Genomic DNA, 15,697 nt, shown 5'->3' on the forward strand with positions numbered 1-15,697 from the left:
GGAATATACTTTACTATTATGTGAATAAGTTAACATGCAAGCCTTAACGGATTTGTGTGTTTATCTATACATGAATCTCCCATCTCTTTGTGTACGTATAACCCTCATCCTGTCACCTACATCAGTAACAGAAGCGGTAGGACAGGTCAGGAGGTGAACAAAATACTATTAAACTACTTGGCAAGCCTTTTTAACATTTAGACTGGTGGATATGTGTTGCAAGTATGGGTGATGCAGGCAAAATAAAGTTTTGTCAACAAGTCACAAGTCAAACTGTAGTTACACAAATCTACAAATAGTAGCAGTTAATTCTCTAACAGGTCAATGCAACTGAGTTGCAGGTTTTTGCATTTAGAAACTCCATATAATGTAATGACAAATGTGACGTCAATTATCGTGGGTGAAATGACGTTTTTAATTAATTTTGACTGGTCAAATCTGAAAGAAAATTCTATGACTATAATAACGTCAAAGAATATTGTTGATATCTTCAATATTAATTCCTGATAGTCAAATTTTGTTTTACGGTAAATGTTGAATCCGCTTGCCACACCTGAAAGGGAGAAACAAAACATGTGACGTCACATGGCCATTGTCTCCGACATTCAAATGTTATCTTCAAGTGCAGTTTGAAACTCAGCAATTCATAAACTTTCTGTATTCTTTTTCAGTTTAAATAAATGACTCAGTTTGGGTGTAGCATTCATGTATACTACACAGCCTCTAATATAATATATATATTTTGTAAATTGACAAGCAACTGCTAAATTTCAGGTTACTTCCGCCCACTCTCTGTGAGTATTATGAACAACGCGATGTCACTGAATGTCACGCGTCACGGCAGCAGGTTTCGCAGAGAGGGAAGAGAATTAACGTTTCAGCGCTGGGCGCGATATAAAATACCCTTTTTGTGGTTTTTTTTTTGTTTATAGGAGCTGCATTTTTTATCTCCAAGCCACGTTTTTAAGATGCTCCAGTCAGTTGCCAGCAGTTCGTGCGTGCGGCTCATCCAGAGCCACAAATCGACGTGGTATTTTGTATTTCTCGTGCTGGGTTATATCCTTTATCTGATCTTCGGGGCTGTCGTCTTTTCTTCGGTCGAGCTACCTTACGAAGCCGCCCTGCGCCAGGACCTGATGGCCATGAAAACGCAGTTTCTGCGGGACAACGAGTGCATCACCGAGGAGAGTCTGGAGCACTTTCTCAAAGAAGCCCTCGACGCGAACAATTACGGCGTCTCCATCCTCAACAACACCGCTACCAACTGGAACTGGGACTTCACCTCTGCACTATTTTTTGCCAGCACCGTGCTCTCCACCACAGGTGAGATAGAATTAGATAGAGCATTAAACTTTGCTTCATGCAAATGTTTAAAAAATAAATAAATAAATTGTTGTTTATCTGTAAATTGGTCCCACGGCCATATGGCATACAGATAATTATCTGTTACCTTAAAAAAATAACTTGATATTCATTGTGGCTAATCAAACACATCCTTAAGTTGAATGAATGCTATATTTAATTCAAACAAACAGTTATCAGGCCTGCCATGACTCTATAGGCCTCATTAGCCCAAGTGAAAACGGGCACTGACTGACCGGTGTGCAAACATGTTTGGCCAATCAGTCAGTGCTTATGTAATTATCTTACTGTCATCTATTGTAATTATCTAATTATCTTTTATTACAGCAGCACATAATATTACATACTACATATAAGGTCCACTTGATAATCTGTTACCATTATCACAGACAGCGGTACATGAATGTGGGAATTCATGTGCATTTTCAATTTTTTTTAATTAATATAATGCCATTTTTATTAATATAATGTACTCATGTATGATACTTATATGGACACATAGTATGGCAGAGAGTGTCGCCCTTCTTTGTGTACACTGTAACTCTCCTTCTCTGACATCTTTCTCACATGTCTACTAATCTTCAAGAGTCGTCTATTTATTTTTTTATGTTACTATAGGTTGAGGTTGTTATTTTTTTCCAGATCTCACACTGTGCCCCCCAATCCTTCATGGGAGCATAGTTTGGGACGTTGGTCTTTTCTCACCCCCTCCCCATTTTTAAAAATAATTTTTCTCATTTCTTAAGAATTTAAAACCATAAATAATTTATCAAATGTGTACAGTGATATATATTAGTGTACAATTGACTCATTTATTTACACTATTCAAAAGTACATATACTGTAAATAAATGCAAAGATAATTAAAAAACATACTATTAATTTAATAATTAACCTACCAAACCTCATTTCACGTGGAATAAAACATCTCTCTTTACTCAGTCAAATGATAACATTTGTTAAAGTCAACTCCTTAAACAAATAGTAATGTTTTTTGTCTTGAGGCCATAGGACGGTTTTGCTCAGTCATTCAATGTTATCTGAAAAAATTAATTGCATGCATAATTGCGACTACTTGAAGGAACTTTAGTCTGATAACATGGCAGCAGCATTTATCTAGGGGGTTTCAACGTACGCACCGTACGAAGGTTGTGTTCAAGTCCTCGACGATACTGTGTTGTTGCTGGCAAAACACACCCAACAGGCAGAGACCATTCATCAAATACGTCTGACATTACATAACAGGTACCATTTGGATGGTAAACATTCAGAAGACTGTTTTACAACTGTGTACAACATATATCACAAGCAAATGTCATTTCCTGATATGGTTAGTGTGAGGTTAACTAGAAAGTATGAGGTTTTAAAGAGTTATTTAGCGCATAATGATCCATTTGTCATGTTTATACTTTACACACACACACACACACCGACACACACACACACACACACACGCCACAGTTTAATTTGGAACACGGTGACATTTTAGTTGTTTATTCAAGTACTTTAGATGGGTAACAAACAGCTTCAGTTTTTATGAAACGATGATGTCTTTTTGCGAAGGATTAATAGAATCGTCATCACCTGCTTGTGCATGTAAGCCGTTTGTTTACACAATAACAGTCATTTTGGAGGCCAAACTGGTCTTTAAGGGGAAGTCTTAGGAAATGGTGGTGGTAGTATTTTTTGTTTCTGTGTTGAAGTCTGTAAAACATGCTTACTTTGGGAATCAGTAACTGTAAATCACAATAATTGTCTTTACAATTCTCAATTTCAACATTCACAAGATAAGTCCTGAAAAATTTGCCAGTTTTTATTCATCTCAGGGGGCGGCCAATTTGTTACTGCCACTTGCTGTTGACTGAAAAGGACATCACAGGGCCCAAGTGCTCAGGTAGTGACTGTCATAGCGCACCTGTTTTCTGGATTTGGTCATGTGACATTTGCACGCTGAGCATGTGACAAAGGCAAAATGGCCGCACCCTGAGATGGATAAAAACAGGTGGATTTTGCTGCTTTAATTCATGTTCTACAAATGCAATATGAAACAATACTGTGTTTAGACTAGTTGGGGAGGGGGGGGGGGGGGTGTCGTTGTGGCCCTTAACGTAAAGCTATTTTATTGGTTGTCAAATAGGTATTGTTGCTCATCAATTTACTTATGTATTAATGTTATGGCAATGGCAGCATGGTCTATGCAGTCCAACTATTCTAACCACAATATTCTGATTCATATTGTGTTTGTGGAATATGAGTTAAGTGGCAAAATCCACTTCTTTTTTTTTTTAAGTCATCTCAGGGGGTGGCCATTTTGCCACTTGCTGCTGACTGAAAATGACATCACAGTTGCTTAGGCAACAGACACGGTCCATCTGCTTTCTGAAGCTCTGACCAACTGTAATCTAATTTTAATTTGACAGCATGTGGCAAAATGGCCGCCCCCTGAGAAGGATGAAAACAGGTGGATTTTGCTGCTTAAATTCATGTTCCACAAACGCAATATGAAACAATACTGTGTTTAGACTAGTGTGTGTGTGTGTGTGTGTGTGGGGGGGGGGGGGGGGGGGGCATTGAATAATTACTGTTACTGTTTTTACAAGGTCGTTGTGGCCCTTAACGTAAAGCTATTTTATTGGTTGCCAAATAGGTAATGTTGCTCATCAATTTACTTATGTATTAATGTTATGGCAATGGCAGCATGGTCTATGCAGTCCAACTATTCTAACCACAATATTCTGATTCATATTGTGTTTGTGGAATATGAGTTAAGTGGCAAAATCCACTTTATTTTTTTTTACCACTTGCTGCTGACTGAAAATGACATCACAGTTGCTTAGGCAACAGCCAATCACGGCCCATCTGCCTTCTGAAGCTCTGACCAACTGTATTCTAATTTTCATTTGACAGCATGTGGCAAAATGGCCGCTCCCTGAGATGGATGAAAACAGGTGGATTTTGCTGCTTAATTCATATTCCACAAACGCAATATATAATAATCGCAATAATCAGAATACCGAGTTTAGACTAGTAGAGGCACATATTACATACTGTAGGCTATTATTGTAAAAAGAACATATTTAGGCTGATTTTCCCTGTAAGATTAAACAGACTTAATGACATCATAGCGCACCCCACCAGGCCCCGCCTCTTAAAGGTAAATACATTGCTATAAATACAGTACAGTATTTACTATAGATTTAATGCTAGTATTTTTCTGAGGGCTTCAAATATGTTTAAAACATGTGCCTTGATATTTAAGCATAATCTACTAAATGTTAAAGGGTTTGAAGCATGTGGGAGGGGTAAATCTATTTAAAAATGTTTTTAGTAGGTTAGATTAGATGAGTCTCATCATGTGGATGTTTACCTATTGCTGGCGGTTCTGAGATCACTGTTGTATCCAATTAGTTTAGTTAGATAGACATACTTCTATTGTTACTATGATTTGTATGAATTCTGTGACGCACCTGATAAGCATTGTCTTGCTTATGTCTTCAGGTTACGGTCACACAGCACCGCTGTCAAAGGGTGGCAAGGCTTTCTGCATCATCTACTCCGCCTTTGGCATCCCCTTCACCCTCCTCTTCCTCACCGCCGTGGTGCAAAGGATCATGGTTTACAGCACGAGGAAGCCCATTTCGTACGTCCACAAACGCTGGGGCCTGTCCAAACCTCTGGTGGCCATCGTCCACTCCTGTTTTCTGGCCTTGTTGGCCATCTCGTGCTTCTTCCTCATCCCCGCGGCCATCTTCTCGGCACTGGAGGACAACTGGAACTTCCTGGAGTCTTTCTACTTCTGCTTCATCTCGCTCAGCACCATCGGACTGGGAGATTATGTGCCAGGAGAGGCGGCTAACCAGAAGTTCAGGGAGCTCTACAAACTGGGAATCACTTGTGAGTAATGGGATAACAATATAAATCAAGATCCATTTTATCTTTACCAACTTGTACTTGTGTTAGACGCCCACTGGCCACTTCATTCGATCTTAATTCTTCCTTTACAATTTTGTTTGGCACATTTAAACAATAGTTTTAGCACTGTAGCTGTAGTTTTCAATATGATCATCTTTGCAAACAACAAATGATTGATACAGTAACTAACACTGTAGTTGTATATACTTGTCTCCAGTGTGGTGTCAAAATGAGGTCAACACACATCTTATAATAATATCACATACTTCCTGTTACAAGAAGTAGGATGCTACTTTGGTAACTGGAGCAATTCTCACTTCCTTTGAGCCGTAAATCGAAAGAATTTCATCTGCCTATGTCTTAATTTGTCTTTTAAAATGCAGTATCTCAGTCAGATTACAACCAGAAGAAAGGAAATGACCTCTGATAATAAATAAATACATAAATAAATAAATAAAAATATTATTTTACCAAATTTTTTTTTTTTAAATAATCACATTTTCATGACGATTATTGTCATGATAAATTATACATAATAACATTAACTATATTTAATGATCATTTTTCATTATAACCTTTTTGTTGTTGTTGAATGCCTTATAGTGGGCCATGTAGCACCCATTTCCATTTAAATTACAAGTATGATTCATTGCCCTATAAAATGTTATCTTTCTGTGAAAGATAAGTAGCATTGTACTTTAAACACCCTTCAATGCATCCCTCCATGAAAGGAAAGAAAAGAAAGCATTAAGAATATGCCAGTGTGCGACATTTGTGTGCGTCATTCAGTCATTCAGCTTGCAGGATGCTCAACGGCCACTGTGTAAATTTATGCATGTTGTGACGTCAGCGCCATGTCTAAAACGATTAGTGCACTTGACAAACAGTCTGGAAGCAAATAGGGGACTTTAAATAATATTTGTTTGGATTTGACTACTTTCTTTGTTGATGTGTGCGAAGGGCTCCAGAGTTATTAGAATATTTACTCTTATTTCCACTTGTAAATTAACAGCGTGGCTTTTTTTGGTACTAATACGCCACAAAATAATCTGGGAACACTGCCCTCTAGTGTCCGAGTGTATAAACAACAGCCTCTGTGAGAATTGTTTCTGTAATCAACGTCACACAAGTGATGAGTTGTTGTTTTTTTGGCCTGTCACTTACATTGAGTCCTTCTGCTGGTCTCTCCTTTTAGTCTACTTGATCCTGGGCCTGATCGTCATGCTGGTTGTCCTGGAGACTTTCTGTGAGCTGCAGCAGCTGCAGCAGCTGAGGAAGATGTTCTACCTGAAAAAGGAGAAGACGCAGGACCGCCTGGCCATCCTGGAGCACGACCAACTGTCCTTCACCTCCGCATCGGACAGGGCGCACGGCGACGACAAGGCCCACATGTTCGTTAGTGTCTCAAGTCTGTCCTCTCGTAGCGACGACTTCATGATCCAGTAGCACTAGCAATGGGTCGAGACAATTTCAGGAAATAAAACAAAATATCAAGCAAAGCTTCATTATGCTGAAACATTTGAGGAAGTTTACAAAAGTACTAAAAGTTTACTCGTATCATTTCACTTGGCAAATCGGTTTGAAAAAAAAACTGACAGCTACTTTTAAAAATGTAATTCAAGAACAGCGTTTTTTTGTCAGTCCTAATTCATCTTTAATGAAGGTGTAAAGTTTCCCGCTTGCTCTCCATTTCAATCAGGTACATACTGTATGTGTTACAACTTACAATAATGCGCTTGTGATTATTTATGTTGTTCGTGTGTGTTTGTACACACTTTAATTTATTGACCTGGCTGATATAATGTATCTAATGTGTAGACAACTTAGGGAAAAAAAGGGATGTGAGGTTCACCTTTTAAGTATACCTGTAAGTTTGCACATGTACAGGAACTGGCCAAAATGGCAGATGTGGTATTGTGAAATAAGTTGAACAGGTAGCAAACAGGCGTTAACTTGTAACTGAAAAAGAAAACAACCCACCAAAACCAACCAAGTTTCTCTGACAAAACAAATCAAAGTGTATTTTTAAAGGGATTTCTAGCCGGAAGTATAATGCTCTGGCAAACATTGATATTAAATTGATATGTTTTGTTAATGCCTTTTGCAACTGGTTAGCATGCTAACCAGGAAGCTTTACAAATGAGCTATTTTAGCTCAGCTATCTAAGCTCAGTAGGGTCATATTGATGGTCTGTTTGTGACAATTTTACCATCATGGAAGTTACTCATGTATTTGATGCATTTTGGGGAAACTGTTTTTATATGTCTGCTTGGGGGTGAGCTGGACCGCAAATGTTTTTATTATTGCTGGAAGACATTTTACTGGTCAGTAGTTGCATTGAGTGAATACATTTGTGACTTCAGCTGAAAATGTGATATTTCTGTGGCATAAATCTCCTGTTATGTGTCCGTTATGTGTCACAGAGCAAAAGTTGAAACCATTTCATTCTAAGGAAAAGTCCATGAGCTGTTTTACGCTTGTGTCACTTACATAAAGTTCTGTTTTTAATATATCGTGTACTGTATATCTAAATGGACTGTGAATGGTGTGAGTGGGAAATTCAAGTAAGGTCAGTCGAAAAGCAATAACGGCGCTTAATTGCCGGCTTTTAGAAATGTTTTTAAAAAGATAGTGGCACTTGAATACATTATTTTTATTAGCCATCTCTTCAAAACACATTTTCTCTTTGTTTAGCAGCCTCTTTAGTTTAATCCATGGCAAAATGGGATTACATTTAGAGCTGAACAACAGGCTAACATTATTCATAAAGTGAGTGTAAAATTAATGTTTCCCACCAGACTAACTAAATTAGACTTTTTTTAAGTAAGCGAACACACTAAGTGCTGAAAAACAGATTTGTTTGTTCCTTAATGATTATGACCCAAATCGGCCAAATTTTCAAGACATATTGAAACACAACTCCACTTTTAGCTCTTAATGTTCTGATCTTGTCTTTTTATGGCGTACGTGTGTCATGGCCCCAGGTGACAAGATACACGTCATCCAAAAAGAGATGCAACACTTTTGCAGAATGTTTTAAGGGCTTGCGTTTTATTTGAAATATCGGTGGTGCAATTACAGGCCTCCCTCGCTGCTGCACAGCAACTGATGTTAAACGAATAATGATCAGCTTCGGGCGAAGTATTTATTGCACATCATGAGAACACAACTACCCGAGGGTGTGCAATAATTGGAACTAACTGTGCAACATTGAGACACGGCAGTATATAAAAATGTGCCTGATCATTTGCAATAATGCAGCCATAAGAAATGATAAATAATCTCATTAGAAGATTTATATGGTAGGACAGAACACATACGAATTATTTATTACTTGTGTTCGCAGAACATGGTCATGAAATTATATGAACTAAGGAGCAGAAACACAGTCTGGCGAAAGCACCTTTCAAACTTCAAAAAGCTTCGCTGCAGCAGTTTGTTTCACTAATGTAGTGTTATGGTTATTATTGCCTCTAGGTGGCGACATTCTCTCCTTTTTTACCTCATGGATTGACACGTTTTACCTTTACAAATCGTTTAAAATATTGTAAAACACTAAAATCTTCTTTTGGAATTTGTGGAATTGTATTATTAATTCGTCTAGAATTATAATAGAATGTCAGACACAGCTTTCACAGTTCTACAGCACTTTATAAGACATTCTATTGTTTAAGTAAAAACTCACTACGACGGCGAATTAGTCACCCAGTGAGAAAAAAAAATAATAAGACAAGACGAGATTTGAAGTCATCGTGATGAGATTTAAAGTCGGCACGACGGGATTTAATACAGTCTTGTAGGCTACCTCTCAACTAAAACTGAGCGTTTTATTAACGAGGAAATATGATGATAATAATATGTGTCTTCACTAGTCTAAAATGGCATTCTGATTAATATAATGCGATTGTGAAGCAGCAATATCTACCTGTTTTAATCCGTTTCAGAGGGTGGCCATTTTCTCAGGGCTCAGGTAACGACATCACGACTCACCTGTTGTCTGAGTTTGTCAAGCTGAGCTGTGATTAGTTTTTACCTGAGCCCTGACTGAGCAACTGTGATTCCATTTTCACTCCACAGCAAGTGGCAAAATGGCCGCCCACTGAGATGATTAAAAAAACAAACAAAAAAAACAGGTGGATTTTCCTGCTTAAATAATTCAGATTCTTCAAAGACTATTAACGAAAATGCCGTGTTTATACTAGTGGAGGCACATAGAACATACAGTATTATCATAAATACATTTTATTCGGGGGCGATTGACCTCTTTTCTATTTTTTTAGGTAGCCATAATGTTGAATGCAGCTGGAATAATCACCCCCCACACACACACTTTATTTTTTTAATACTTAATACAAAATTCCGAAAAGGCTTGGCTATACTGTATGTGCTGGTCTGAAGCGAACCCTCTGCTGCGTTTTGTCATGAATATTGCCGTTTGATCTCTGCGCCTCTTTTATACGCACCCAGAGAACCACCTGAGTGAGCGTCGGCTCTGAACATTAAAATAATTCAGGCCATAGATCTTTTAGAAAGTTTTATCTCTGAGAAGCTGAATCTAAAATTAGTGAGGTTTTAGTTGTGCTTTTCCACAGTAATGAAGGCTATATTTCTCGAAGAGTGTTACGTGGATAACACAGCCAAATGGTTGCAAGCTTGAACTCCTCGAATGCACACGACCTCCGAGGCTTAGGGGTCACCCAGGGCAGGACATGGCATGTACCCTATAGGCTGCTACAGTGCTTCCTGATGCTTAAGCAACTCTATTTATATTCACACACTCTGGGCTGATGGAAATACAAAAGAGGCCTCAAGCAAAAATGTTCCCACTGCCAATGCTCTCATTTGTCTGCTGCTGCTGCTGCAGCAAAAAAAAAAAAGAGATGATGTAATGTTATGGTTAAGAGAGTGTTGATGCATGTAGGTTTATGTACAGTAAGTGTGTATAATATATGAGATGAATACATCAACTGATCAATTATGAGTTGTTGGTCTTGGTTATGATTGTGAAATCATACGAATGGATAATTGTGACATATAGACAACGAGTATTTTTGAAAATAAATGAAAATAGCTTGCTTTATTTTTGTTTATCAAAAAGGGCAACAAACAAAAAGACTTGCAATAAAGCAATGTACGAATTAAATCACCTTGAAATTTCGGTACAGATTTTATCTAGAAACAAAAAGTACAGTTAATGCATATGATTTGCCTCAGCGGTCCACATGGAATGATCTGGCCCCCGAACCTTCAGTTTGACACCGGGGATACCAGTTACACATTTAGTTCCGCCTCTACAGTATCATGCAGAGATAAACACATCATAGGAAAAACACAGCAAGACAGTGGCCCAGTTAGTTCTCGGTTGAAAGTGTAAATGTTAGACAAAGTGACAAGACCGCAGGGATGCAGAGAAAGAGGAGAGGGGAGGCTGGATGCTGATTGGCTGCTGCAGACATACTGTAGGCTGTTGTCCCGCTCCACAATGTTTGACAACGTCGATGCTGTGAGAACATCATAATGGCTCATATCCTTCTCACCAAGCCTTTTTGCATCCTACAAGCTGTCAAAAAGTATTTGCTGATAAATAGAGGAGGCAATCGCTTAATTCAAGAAGCCAACGTCAGACAACCTTAAGGGCACTGAAGCTGAGCACAACACCACGGGGCCAATTAAACCTTTTGATGGAAAACTGGGAAATAAATTGCACAGGAGACATTTCCGACAAGAAACGTGCACAAAAAGAAGGGGTCGTGTTGTGCCCTTTGAAATAATGTACCGAGAGAATGCTTATTATTGTGCTTGAAGAACGACACTCATACTGAGAGTTGATTTCCATGAAAGTAAACGGAGGGCTGGCATGTGCCAAGCAAGACCCATGAGTGCATTATTCATCTTGTACAAGAATGCAAATTTGTCACCTTTGTCAATATTACATCATCATCCACAAACTAAACTCTGTTTTCATTTGATGTTGCGTTTTAACAGCAATATTGTAAAAATAGCACCAGAGGTTAAAATTGCTTCATATCTCCTGATACCAAACAAGCTTTCAAATTCATAAAAATCAATATTTTAACATCATAAAATAGCCATTTAGCTACATAGCTCGGCTAGTCCATATCTGTTGTTGCAGCACTCCCAACGCTCTCAAATTCTTGACTGATGACATAATGTTGATGCCAGGCAACTTTAGCAAAAATAACTGTGACTTGAATGCACAAACGTCAGGTTGAAAGTTTCTAACATGTCGATAAATAACCGCTTTTGCGATGTACTATATACAGTAAATGGGCATCATGTCTTTGGCAATGGTAAGCGGAATTACGCCTGTCTTGTCAGATGCAAAACAAAGTGACAATGATTCCACGATTATTGTCAATTTCTTGGGAAGCAAATAAAGACGCTAGTTGTTTTTGGGAAAGACATGGGTTGGAAAAGTTGCTCATTTGACAGCACTGATTAAACCCTGTGTAACTGTGTTGTTGGTGGATATCAGCGGGGATGTGGAATGTTAAAATAAGTAAATAAACACAAATTTAAAAAAAATACCCCTCCAAAAAAACTGACATATTTATTTTTTTCTTTCTGGTTGTTAATCAGGATTGGTCAATATCACTAGGTAATGTACTTGGTTCTAGGGTCAGATTTTTTTTTCTTCCTATTTTTAATTTTCTATTCATATTTTTCTGAAAAAAATTAAAGGAAAATAAGTCATTTTTCTGTTAAGTACTATATATCCCGCCTGTATATGTATTTATATATGTTTGTTGGTGTTTTTTTGTTTGTTAAATTTGTTTGATTTTGTGGTGATCATGATGCTGCTGTAAATTCAAATTTAATAGCGTTTGTGTGTGAGTTAACAATAAAGTCAATCCATCAGCATCTACTACCTCGGACACTGGCTGCTGACTGCAAAAAGTGCCACTCATTGCGATCTAGATTATGCATTTAACAATTTGTTCTCAGAATGGGTGTGTACCGATACCAGGTATTTCAAAGTATCAATACTCGTGAACTCTCGTGGCCGTTTTACAATCAGGAACTAGAAATTGGATGAATAGAACATTTTCATTAATTTCATGCAATTTAAAAGAAAATGTTGTATTGGGAAATAGATGTCTTGACTTTCCATTTCCATATTATTTGAGGAGAGTATTAATAAAGTGCTGACAACAAAAAGTCTAGACCAAGAGATTTTCAGGCTTTTAATCATATATTTTTAACTGTCAGCAAAACTAAAACGGGTACGTCTAAGAATGGAAACGAGGCCAGTAAAGAAGATAAGACGCCAGTCGATGCTCCCCACTGAGGCTCTTTGCCAGGTCCACCACACACCATCTCATCAGCAGGCCTCCTCATCCTTTTAGATTGTGCTCGTTTCTCCCCAGCTGTGTGTCAACCTTACCAATAATGGCAGCTTGAATAACAAACACCGCCTCAAGAAATCTCACAGGCACTTGGGAGCCCGCACCTCAGAAGACGAAGCTTCTTTGTGACAAAACGTACCAAAACATGCTAAAGATCCTCATATCGGCTGATGTAAATGTCAGGAGTCAAATACTATTAGAAATCGAATGTGCACAATGCATGAGCCCTTAAACGCACGGCATACTGTAGGCAATGGGATATTTTTAGTGGCTCCCAGTACCACTACTCCTCCTGCATCAACCAATCAGCAGCAACGTCTCGTACTGTTTCCATGCTGAGACATGTTTAAATATTGATGGCGAGAAGAGCGGGTTTAGAGAAATTATGGCAATGACAAGTATTCCGGCTTTTGTTTTAATTCCACGACGAACGCGTGCATGTGTGATTCTTTTTTTTTCTTTTTTTTAGGTCGCAGGGGAGGAGCTAAAGGGAAGAAATTGAATCATTTTTAGCTTCAGAATTACACAATTTAAGTCACTCATTCACTGCCATTGACAGCTATAGACGTCAAAAATTCATTTGAACTATTTTTATTAGTTTTACATTTTTTCCCCCTATTTTTGTTAACAAGAGTATGAAAACCTAGATTTTTTTTTGTACATTTAGAACAGTTATAAAATTTGTGATTAATCGTGAGTTAACTAGTGAAGTCATGCGATTAATTTTGATTACAAATTTTAATCGCCTGATGCCACTAATTTTTAATAATCTTTTCTTTTTAATTTTTTTTAAAAATAATGTTTTGTATTTTAAAGAAAAAAATATTCAAAATTAGAGGCGTTGGGTGATTATTTTTTTTTAAACAGAATTACTTGCATGACTTCACTAGTTAACTCCCGATTTTTATTTTTTTTTAATAAAACAAATAAATAATAATGTTTTGTTTTTTTAAGAAAAAATTATTACAAATTAGGAGCGTCGGGCGATTAAATTTTTTAAACGTAATTAATCGCATGACTTCACTAGTTAACTCACGATTAATCACACATTTTATATCTGTTCGAATACAAAAAAATTCTAGGTTTGCATACTTTTGTTAACAAAAGTGGGCAAAAATGTGAAACTAATAGAAATAGTTCAAATGAATTGGCAGTGAATGAGTTAATATCACATTATTGAAATCCACGCAATCTGGGAACTTCTATAAAAAATAAATAAATCACAACTCCATGCCTATTCATAGTTCTGTGTTAGTCAATTTGTATTTCTAATATGAATTGAAACAAGACTACCGCATGATTTTGCTATGGGGACGTGAAATCTACCAAGTAACAAGTTGTGTGACGGGACCAGTAAAAATAGTCTGTCTGCTGATCTGTACCTGCTATTTCCTTTATGAAGTTTTATAGTAAATCACAAATGATTTGTGTGTTGTCTGTGTGGCTTTACAGTACTCCAGGCTGAAAACGGCATTTTCCCTGGTCTACTGTTTTATGCACTAAATATTTCTTTGTCATATTAAAACGCCACAAGACTGCAGTAAAAAGACCAGTGATAGATGTGCTTGACTAAAATTGGTCCAATTTTTTATATTGAAACATGAAAAATGGTTTATATTCTCAGAGCACATTGGTGTAAAAGTTAACAACTACAGAGAGTGTGACTCTGACTTGTTTCACAATTGAAGAGGGAACATGCAGTCTGAAATTTAATCCCACTTTAGAGATTTATTTAGAGGCATTTTCTGGTTATCATTATTTATTTTGGTCTGATGATGAAAATTACACCACCCACTCCATATTCATGCCTTCCCGACTATAATGGTGTGTATTTAATGGATCCTGAACTGCAAAAACACACTCTGCCCATCTAAAAGTTGTAAGGGGAGAGTATGACATTGCCAATTAAGCACTCTCTATTAAGAGTTCTATATTTACTACCAATATAATATATCCACTGGGTAATTTATACGTAGGAATGTGCTGTATGTAAAAAAACAACAACAATATATTGACAACTGAATATAATTCCAAGTTCCAAGTGTAAGCAACAATATTTCTAAATTTGTCAAAGAACAGTAAGCAAATACTGTAATGCTATATTATTTTAAATGTTGATTACATAAATAAATATTAATGTACCTATACTTACATACACTATAAACAATAATGGGTACATAAGAATAATTTAATTGGATCAATTAAAAGCGTTTTATGATCTATTTTTTTTGAAAGAGACAAAAAGTATTCTAAGTTTTAAATCACTTCTCCCAGGGAGGAGGATTACATCATGTCGCCCGTAGATGGCGCTGTTGCAGTGCTGACGTCGGTTGACAGCGAGCATAGTAGAAAAGCTGTACTGTAGTAAAGTGGTCAGCGCGGCATATGTTTGCGGGTGTAACAAGCTGCAGCAGCATCATGTTACTTCTCTTAATCCTTCTCCACTGTTGACCGGCACAGCAGTGGCCCCAAGGATGTACGGGGATATAGAGGGCACCGTGTGGGACCGGGTCGGGCGGCCCCACCTGGACTGTATGTGCTACCTTGGACCTCCGACTAACTTGATGCCGATGTAAGCATGTAATTTGTTTACATTCGTGGGTGGCGCGCGCTTCAATGCACCTGTTGCACGGTAAATATTTGTGAGGCGCAGGAGGATGCATATTCGAGATTATTATTGTTATTTAAAAAAATATATTTTAGCCTAATATACAACAAAAATGTACAACTTAATCCGGAGTGTTTGTCATTACATTTAAATGGGATTATGTAGCACTATAATTATTTTCCACTTTGGTGCCATCATATCAAAAGTAAATAAACTAATTTGACATTAATTTGTGATTACTGTATTTACAATTTATACATTTTTAGACATGTTTTTATTTTAATGTGTTTATCCTGCATGTCCAGTACTGTTTTTTCTATATTGCAATGTTGCATAACAGCAAGGAACCCACTGCTTTTGTGAAATATATTATACCTTGCAGCTTAATTAGTGCATTATTATGGCCATTTTACAGTAATATTGTGTTAGTCTATTGCCACCTGCTGGAA

General features: G+C 37.4%; 2 protein-coding genes across 2 annotated transcripts in view; both read left to right on the forward strand.

Moving 5' to 3' along the window:
* The first annotated feature begins 799 nt into the window (after positions 1 to 799).
* kcnk1b (potassium channel, subfamily K, member 1b) lies at positions 800 to 7,783 on the forward strand. Its single transcript, XM_077582893.1, has 3 exons — positions 800 to 1,323; positions 4,860 to 5,255; positions 6,469 to 7,783. Exons 1-3 carry the CDS (start codon positions 969 to 971, stop codon positions 6,717 to 6,719), a joined length of 1,002 nt encoding a protein of 333 aa, XP_077439019.1. The 5' UTR covers positions 800 to 968; the 3' UTR covers positions 6,720 to 7,783.
* Positions 7,784 to 15,014: 7,231 nt separating this feature from the next.
* slc35f3b (solute carrier family 35 member F3b) overlaps positions 15,015 to 15,697 on the forward strand; it is a 52,501-nt gene continuing 51,818 nt past the window's right edge. The window contains exon 1 of the mRNA XM_077582204.1: positions 15,015 to 15,212. Within this exon, the coding sequence (XP_077438330.1) occupies positions 15,115 to 15,212 (98 nt within the window). The 5' untranslated portion in view covers positions 15,015 to 15,114. The remainder of the gene's footprint in view (positions 15,213 to 15,697) is intronic.

The sequence above is a fragment of the Vanacampus margaritifer genome, chromosome 12 (genome assembly GCF_051991255.1).
Source record: "Vanacampus margaritifer isolate UIUO_Vmar chromosome 12, RoL_Vmar_1.0, whole genome shotgun sequence".
NCBI classification, from domain to species: Eukaryota; Metazoa; Chordata; class Actinopteri; order Syngnathiformes; family Syngnathidae; genus Vanacampus; species Vanacampus margaritifer.